Raw genomic sequence first — 9093 nt, 5'->3', positions numbered from 1 at the left:
AGGTGTATGCCGTGCCTCCAAGCTTTCTTACTCGTTTTGCTAATAAACGTTCTATGTTTCTTATTTATTTGGTTATAAATAATACGTTTATTCATGTTTGCTTATCCTATTTCCAACCTATTTAAACTTTATGTAAGTTATTTGTTATTTTATATTAGGCATAGCCTGCCCTATAGATTTTATTCGTTTTATTCGTTTTGTTAATAAAAGTTCTATGTTTTATATATAGGCTAAAGTGAGTTTGACTGTTGTTGCTTGTTGCATTCAAGCAATTGACGCCTAACTGCCGCTAATTCAAAAGTGAAAGTAAAACGCGCCAATTGCTTTACGCCGAATTGCCGCTATTTGAAAGTGAAAGTAAAATGCGCACGCCGCTTTTACAAGCTATTTAAAAGCGAAGGAAAGCGAGAGAAAGAGGGAACGCCCCCGCCCCCACGGTGATACCGGTATTACCGGTGTTGTCACACGTCAATTAACCGGTGGGAAAATTTCCTCACCGTCACAACCCTACTAAAAAACAGGAGTCAAAAAACCAACAACTTTAAAACAGTGTGGCGACCCATCCAGGTGTGAAAGAGCCATGTTTAGCCACTAGATGATTGTACTGTCAACACCTACATAATCCTCACAGTCAAACTGTCTCACCCTGAATCTGAACTGAGTCTCAGACCTTCACAATCTGATATGTTTGCGCTATCGGCCTGAGGAACCAGTGGAAGAAGCAGGAGTGGTAAAAAAAAATGCTCAAGAGACTTTGACGGCTAACAGGATTAGTTGCCCTTGAGGATATACAGCAACCATTTGCTCCATTATGATGATTTTGAGTCTGTGTGTACCAGAAGAAGTTATGGTTTCTATGATCTTACAAACATTTTACACAATTAAAGACTTCTGCTGAAAGGCTTGAAATTAGTTTTTAGGCAAACATAAATTGTGCCTACATATGCATTTATTTATAAAACTAAACTACCATTCAAAAGTTTGGGGACAAAGTTTTTTTATACAAGAGAAAAAGAAATTAATACTTTTATTCAGCAAAGATGCATTAAACTGATCAAAAGTGACAGTAAAGACATTTATAATGTAACATCTGAAACATCTGTGAATCCTGAAAAATAAAATGTATCACAGTTTCCACAAAAAATATTGGGCAGCGCAACTGTTTTCAACATTGATAATAATCAGAAATGTTTCTTGAGCAGCAAATCAGCATATTAGAATGATTTCTGAAGATCATGTGACACTGAAGACTGGAGTAATGATGCTGAAAATACGGCTGCGCATCACAGCAATTAATTACATTTTTAACAGATATTCACAAAGAAATCAGTTCATATAAATTGTGATAATAATGAACAATATTGCTGTTTTTACTGAGACTTCTTTAAAAACATTCAAAAATCTTGCCGGCCCCAAACTTATATTGAACATTTTTATGGATTAGTTGGAGCAGATCATCATGAAGCAGGAAAAGCATCATGAAGTGGGCAGTACGCATTTTCCTCCAATATATTGTTTAATAGCATCCCAGGATGCAGCTCGGCTCTCTCCTTGTGAAAGTCTATGGTTATAGAGCCACTATAGCAATTGAACAATTGACTCAGTAAGAAGTGTGTGGTTTGTGCATGTGGATGGATTTTGAGAGCATGGCTTGTTTGTTTCTGTGCTTTATAAAGGCATCTCAGTTATAATGTCACATTCCATCAGTGTTGAAGAGGAAACACAGTAACGCTCTAAAGGGGCAGTTCATTAAAGACATTCAGGCTAAATTATATTCAGTATTGATCAGCACTGAGCATTTCCATCAGTCCTCTATGCTTCTGAATGCTGCTCGCGTTGATAAATTGCCCACTGAGTGTTTTATTTTTCATCTCTATCTCTTCACAGATTTTCCGTCGAGCTGACAAAAACGGTGAGTCTGACCTTTTGCTATGTCACATTTAAAGTGTTTCTCTTTTTACTTTTGCATTTATTCGTTTTGTTAATAAAAGTTCTATGTTTTATATATAGGCTAAAGTGAGTTTGACGTTGTATTTTGTTGTTGCTAATTCGAAAGTGAAAGTAAAATGCTACGGCGCTTCATGTGACACTGAAGACTGGAGTAATGATGCTGAAAATACGGCTGCGCATCACAGCAATTAATTACATTTTTAACAGATATTCACAAAGAAATCAGTTCATATAAATTGTGATAATAATGAACAATATTGCTGTTTTTACTGAGACTTCTTTAAAAACATTCAAAAATCTTGCCGGCCCCAAACTTATATTGAACATTTTTATGGATTAGTTGGAGCAGATCATCATGAAGCAGGAAAAGCATCATGAAGTGGGCAGTACGCATTTTCCTCCAATATATTGTTTAATAGCATCCCAGGATGCAGCTCGGCTCTCTCCTTGTGAAAGTCTATGGTTATAGAGCCACTATAGCAATTGAACAATTGACTCAGTAAGAAGTGTGTGGTTTGTGCATGTGGATGGATTTTGAGAGCATGGCTTGTTTGTTTCTGTGCTTTATAAAGGCATCTCAGTTATAATGTCACATTCCATCAGTGTTGAAGAGGAAACACAGTAACGCTCTAAAGGGGCAGTTCATTAAAGACATTCAGGCTAAATTATATTCAGTATTGATCAGCACTGAGCATTTCCATCAGTCCTCTATGCTTCTGAATGCTGCTCGCGTTGATAAATTGCCCACTGAGTGTTTTATTTTTCATCTCTATCTCTTCACAGATTTTCCGTCGAGCTGACAAAAACGGTGAGTCTGACCTTTTGCTATGTCACATTTAAAGTGTTTCTCTTTTTACTTTTGCACAGCGGTTCAATTGCAAGTCTTATTTCAAATTAAAATCAATGAAACGAAAAGCATTTTTCTTGCTTTCTGCTTAGTCACTGTAAATAAACCGTTTGCATAGTTATTCTGCAACAATATCCTGATGCATTGGTTGACAATCTCTCTGGGTGTGCATACATTTGAATAAATGAGTTCAACATTGTCTCAGATGTTTCTCCTAAAAAGGAGACATTAGACACAATGACACAAATGAGCCAATAAAATTAATGCAAATAGCAGCTCAGATCATTTAATCATGGAAGAATATGATGAGAAATGTTTGAGATCTTAACATTTACATTCATGCATTTGGTTGAGTTTTAGAGCTTTCAAATGATACATTTGATCAAATTCATGCATTCCCTGTAAATCGAACCTTCAATGGGTACTTATTATGCAAAATGCACTTTTATAGTGTTTTTGAACATTGTTAAGTGTCTGCACTACAGTGTGTACGCAACCAAAAAAATCCATCCACTTTTGTTATTTTCCCCATAAATCAGTAACAGTGTCTCAAAGCTGTTCAAGAATGTGACGTCATTCTGGAACAGGCCCCGCCCACGACTGGTAATGATGGCTGTGTACAAAATTGCATACTTCCCTACTATATAGTAGGCGAAAAACACTGTGTCACAAAAGATGTATGTCTGAATTCACAGTACTCAAAACAAGAGTAGGCAAAATTACCAGGATGACCTACTACTTCCGGCATGAATTTCTGAAATGTGCATATGACGGACAATTAACAATCGCATAAGGCCACGGGAGAGCATTTATGAATGGCAGTGACGCAACGCAACTGAAGCTGATAGGTCACAATAGGCAATATGGCGCATACAGTACGTCCAGATTACATTCATACTATAGAACGTACTTTTTTTGTGATTGTACTCAAGAGAGTATGCAATTTCGAACGCAGCCTATCTCTGCCTTATATTAGCTTAGCTCCTCCCCTGAGTGAGCTGTACATGTTTATCTCCTCGCTAGAGCATTTAAAATCAGTGTTCAAGCAAGAAATTGATTCTTGTAAAGCTACTTAAGTTATTCAGTCAAGAAAAGAGAGTCATTTTCTGTTTTTCTTTTCTTGTTTGATTGATATCAGCATAGACAGCAGTAGATACTTATATTACGCTGCTGTCATTTTAACACACAGATCTAATATAAACATTTAATTTCTTTCCTGGTTTACATTCACAGACATAAACGACTTTGTGTTTTTGACTTAATTTTTTATGTATTTGACAGTTTAAGCACCATAATAAAAAATGTAATGCCAAAGAGAACTTGGTTTAGTACTCACATGACACACCATGTTACAGCCAGCTTTCTGTGCGATCATTTCAGACATGTGTGCTCAGAAAACAGTATATAAGAAGTTTAAACTGCTATGGCTTTAAAACCATGCAAATAATAAACTTTCATGATGTCAAACAAACTGCAATGTCATGTGCGCATGACATAATAATGATCAAAACCAAACAGATGTTTTGTTTTGGTGGAGTATCCAAGGCATGAGCTGTAAAGGGTCCACCCTCGTCTGGAAAAGGGGGTGGGGAGCAGCAGCTCATTTGCATTTAAAGAGACATGCACAAAAACAGCATGTTTTCGCTTCTGTTAAAAATGGTCATTTTCAGTATGGTATAATAAATTATCTGTGGGGTATTTTGAGCTGAAACTTCACAGACACATTCTGGGGACACCTGAGACTTATATTACATCTTGTAAAAAGGGGCATAATAAGTCCTCTTTAAAGGGGTAGTTTACCCAAAAATGAAATGATTTTTTTTGTCATCATTTACTTTCATTTATAAAAGAAGACATTTTGAAAAATGCTGGTAATCAAACAATTGGTGGTCCCCATTGACCTCCATAGTATTATTTTCCCTACTGCGGACCAACAACTGTTTGGTTCTTTAAAATATCTTCTTTTATGTTCAACATAAGAAAAAAAACGACATGAGGGTGAGTAAATGATGAAAAAAAAATCACTTTTGGGTGAACTCTTGCTGTTGCTAGTGGAACACAAACAGATCTTCTTCAGACTTTTGATTGCTTCTCAGACTTGAGCACAGTTTGAGACACTGTTGAGATCTTTATTTGCCTCTCAGTTAATCTTATTGCTGTCTAGAATACAATTGCGATGCTAATCAGGTCACATCTTTCTTTCCTATGAGTGCTAACGAGAATTTGCTTTGTAATTTCTGGGAATGCTAATACAGGCAGTTGCAAAAAAGTTTTCATTTTTATTCATAATGCATAATGTCTGTTTGATGAGTTTGAAGCCTGAGAGTAATCGGAGTCCCTCAGGCACATGTGCGGGTGGCCCGTTGCTTTATCTGAGCCGGAGCCAATGACCAGCCTGTCACGAAATGCCTGTTTATTCTTCAAAGGCCTGTAATGCACGAGGATGGCGAGGGCGAAATGAACAGAACGACGCACTGTCCAAACAAATCAGAACTGAGTGGCTGTCACTGGGGCAGCACAGTCCTTTCAGAGGTCATTATCATTGTTCCAGAATGCCAATTACCTTCTTGCCACTTCAATCATGCTCTCATCATGGCCAAGGACGGAGAGAAACTGAAAGAGAAGTGGAGTGCGAGAATATAAGAGCGGCAGAGAGAGAGAAAGTGAAAGAGCTGCGTTTGTGCTGTGAAAAGCCATAGTTAGTGGACTTTGCTAAGGCTGCATCAATATTACTACTGCTCATAGTGAGTTTAAACAGACCTCTGACATTACATGATGTTATCTTTGCCATTTTACTTGCTCAAAATGCGCAAAAAGAGGTGGAAAAAAACATAGATGTACATTGAAGGAGGGAGCTGAAACCAGAATATCAGAGAGTTGAGAATGGACCACCTATCAACCAATCAGAACACCTTAGTGACCACCTTGATGACCCTAGCAACCACTTAGGACAGCATAGCAACTACCTAGAACATCATTGGAACACCCTAGCAACCACCCACAACACCCTAGATACCACCTAGGGCGTCCTAGCAACCACCTACAACACCCTAGAAACCGCCTAGGGCATCCTAGCAACACCCTAGCAACCACCTACAACACCCTAGAAACCACCCAGGTCATCCGAGCAACACCCTAGAAGCCACCTATATGACATCCTAGCAACCACCTACAACACCATAGCAACCATCTACGACACCATAGCAACCGCCCACAACACCCTAGAAACCACCTAGAGCATCCTAGCAACACCCCAGAAACCACCTATAGCATCCTAGCAACACTCTAGAAACCACCTATGACACCATAGCAACCATGTATGACACCATAGCAACCGCCCACAACACCCTAGAAACCACCTATGACATCCTAGCAACTATCTAGGACACCATAGCAATCACCCACAGTACCCTAGAAACCACCTGTGACACCATAGCATCTGCTCACAACACCCTAGCAACCACCTACACATCCTAACAACAATCTAAATATTTTTAAATATTTCCCAAGTCGAGTTGCGTTCGATCAGCCATTGATGGATCAAAAAGTGTCGATGCAGTGAGCTGCTGGTGTCAAACTAGAGCGCGGTTGCTAAGTAGAGCACTGCGTTAGACGAATGGGAAATAAAAACAGAGTTTGGCTGCTATTCTCCTCTTGAGAATAAACTGAGCTTTTAGTCAAGCTATAGCTCTCCTGTGAGGATTTCCAGCTCAGCGACTTGAAGGGAGATTATTTAAAGATTAGAAGCTGAGTTAAAACCAGCCCGTCCTGCTCACACTAACCTTTCTAACTTTTCTGGGTTGTGGTTGTTAAACTTTGAAATTTCACTTTGAGGAAGGGATTATACTGATTAGGGCTGCGTAATTAAGTTTAGAGTATTAATTAAATATTTTCATTCAAGGCATTTAATTTGTACATGAATGTGAAATACCACCTATAAGCATTTGTTTTGCTTTCTGTCCTAAGAAGATATGCTGTTCACAACCCATTTTACTTCCATAATCACATTAAATGCAAAAAAAATAAAAATTATTATAGTTATAAAATAGTTATTTTAGAATTATTTATGTAGTATTATGGTATTTATTCATATTTTTTATTTTTAGTTTTATATCACATCAAATGCAAAAAAGTGTTATTTTACTATTATAAAATGTGTTATTTTAGAATTATTTATATAGTTTTATGTTATTAATATTTTAATTTTTTCAGTTTTCAGTTTCATTTTAGTTCAAGTTTTAGTAATTTTGTTTTGAATTTTTATTATTCTTTATATTTCTATTTAGCTTTCATTTATTTGTATTTTGGTTTTAATTTTAATAATTTCAGTATTTTAACTTAAACTTATTTTATTTCAGCAGTTGCCAAAGCTCCATTTCTAAGATCTTTTCTTTTCTTTTCTTTTCTTTTCTTTTCTTTTCTTTTCTTTTCTTTTCTTTTCTTTTCTTTTCTTTTCTTTTCTTTTCTTTTCTTTTCTTTTCTTTTCTTTTCTTTTCTTTTCTTTTCTTTTCTTTTCTTTTCTTTTCTTTTCTTTTCTTTTCTTTTCTTTTCTTTTCTTTTCTTTTCTTTTCTTTTCTTTTCTTTTCTTTTCTTTTCTTCTAAGTTTTTAAATTGTTTGAATATATGCTAAAAACATGTATTGTGTAAAAAAATAAATGTATGGGCATGTTAAGGGTTTAGTTGGGTTATTTAAAATTTAAAGCATTCATCAGTGGCAGATTTAGACCATTGCTTGTTAATTTCAATGCTGTAATGACAAAATACTCGGCTAGTTAACAGTTATGTACATTCAAATAGTTTCCGGTGTTTTTAGAGTCACTATAAGTCAGTTATTGGTAGTTTAACTTCATGAATTAACATTCATCTGCAGCCCAAAAACTGCTCAACCAGTGGTGCAAATTTGGGGCGGGGCTATTTGTTTGACTGTCCAATGGCAGACAGGGAGCAGGGTCGAAGGGGCGGTACTGTTTGTGAAACCTGTTTGAAAACAGTAATTATTTTGCAGTTTTGTTTGCTCCAGATTTGCATTTAGATGCTGCAGCTTTTACTGCTTCAAAATTTGGTTGTAGTTTGTATTTTACTAGCTGTGTCACCCCACAGTCGTCTGTGTTACATAACAGAAGCGTATTGCCTGAAAGAAGGTCGGTTTCAGCATCTGCCTGGGCCCATCACTGCCGGCCAATCGAGTGACAAACGGCACGTCAAGCGTGTCTGACGGCCCCTTCAGCAGGGCCCGAAATACTGGAGCTGTCAGCACAGACACACACAGAGGGAAAGAGAATGTAACGAAAAAGGCCTCAAAACAAGCTGTGAACACCCACTGCGACTGTCTCTTCACATACAGCCACCGCATTTCCCTTCTGCTCTTCTGCTTCGTCCTTCCCCAAATCAGGCGCTTTGCAAATGTTCTAGCTTTCTGTCTGTGTATTCATAATTTCTCCGTCCTTTCTCATCCTCTTCCTGCTGTCTCCCCTCAATCCCTTCTTTATTCCTCCCTCTCTCAGTGTGTGTTTCTCTCAGCGCTCAGACAAACAGACAGATTGGGTCGTGTTTCAGAGTGTCTGCTCGCGCTGCATCTGTTGACTCAATCTGACGGCGCTGCTGGTGGAGTTAGCGGCGGAGCAAACCTCTCAGAACTGGAGAGGAAAGATGAGTGTGTTTATGAGGATGCCGAGGCTGAAAGTATGGGTGTGTGAAACTGACAAAAAAATTATATTTGATGTTTGTTTGTTTTTGATAATGATAATTAAACAATATTTGAGTGTGCGGATTTAAGCCTGGCATAGATAACTAAATATGGCACAAAAACCGCCAGTAGGTGGTGGCAATCCCTGTCTTAAAGGGTTAGTTCACCCAAAAATGAAAATTCTGTCATTAATTACTCATCCTCATGTCGTTACAAACCCGTAAGACCTTCGTTCATCTTCGGAACACAAATTAAGATAATTTTGACGAAATCAGAGAGCTCTCTGACCCTGCATGGATAGCAACGCAACTGAAATGTTCCCAGACCCAGAAACGTGGTAAGGACATCGATAAAACAGTCCATGTGACATCAGTGGCTCAACTTCAATTTTGCGAAGCTACGAGAATACTTTTTGTGTGCAAAGAAAACAAAAATAACATAATTTATTCAACAATTCTTCTCCCTGAGTTACCGTCTTCTGCCATTTTGGAGAGTACCACGACGCATGTGCGCGTTTTTCCCAGAACGCAATCAACGTAATCAGCGTTGTTTATGTTCAGCATGCGCATGCTTTCTCTTGAATGTAAACAACAAACAGTGTCTGTGAACA

The 9093-nt window shown here is 37.7% G+C and overlaps 1 protein-coding gene across 2 annotated transcripts in view; it reads left to right on the top strand.

Moving 5' to 3' along the window:
• The window catches only part of LOC107666033 (N-terminal EF-hand calcium-binding protein 1-like), a 48829-nt gene that overhangs the window by 6954 nt on the left and 32782 nt on the right, over positions 1 to 9093 (top strand). The window contains exon 2 of one of the 2 annotated variants that reach the window (XM_016457125.1): positions 2734 to 2758. In XM_016457125.1, the coding sequence (XP_016312611.1) occupies positions 2734 to 2758 (25 nt within the window). Of the gene's footprint in view, positions 1 to 1887; positions 1913 to 2733; positions 2759 to 9093 lie in introns of both variants that reach the window. The other variant, XM_016457124.1, reaches the window with a different exon arrangement.

This window comes from Sinocyclocheilus anshuiensis, unplaced genomic scaffold, assembly GCF_001515605.1.
Source record: "Sinocyclocheilus anshuiensis isolate Anshui unplaced genomic scaffold, SAMN03320099.WGS_v1.1 scaffold447, whole genome shotgun sequence".
Taxonomy (NCBI): Eukaryota; Metazoa; Chordata; class Actinopteri; order Cypriniformes; family Cyprinidae; genus Sinocyclocheilus; species Sinocyclocheilus anshuiensis.
This window is presented reverse-complemented; position numbering and strand designations above follow the sequence as displayed.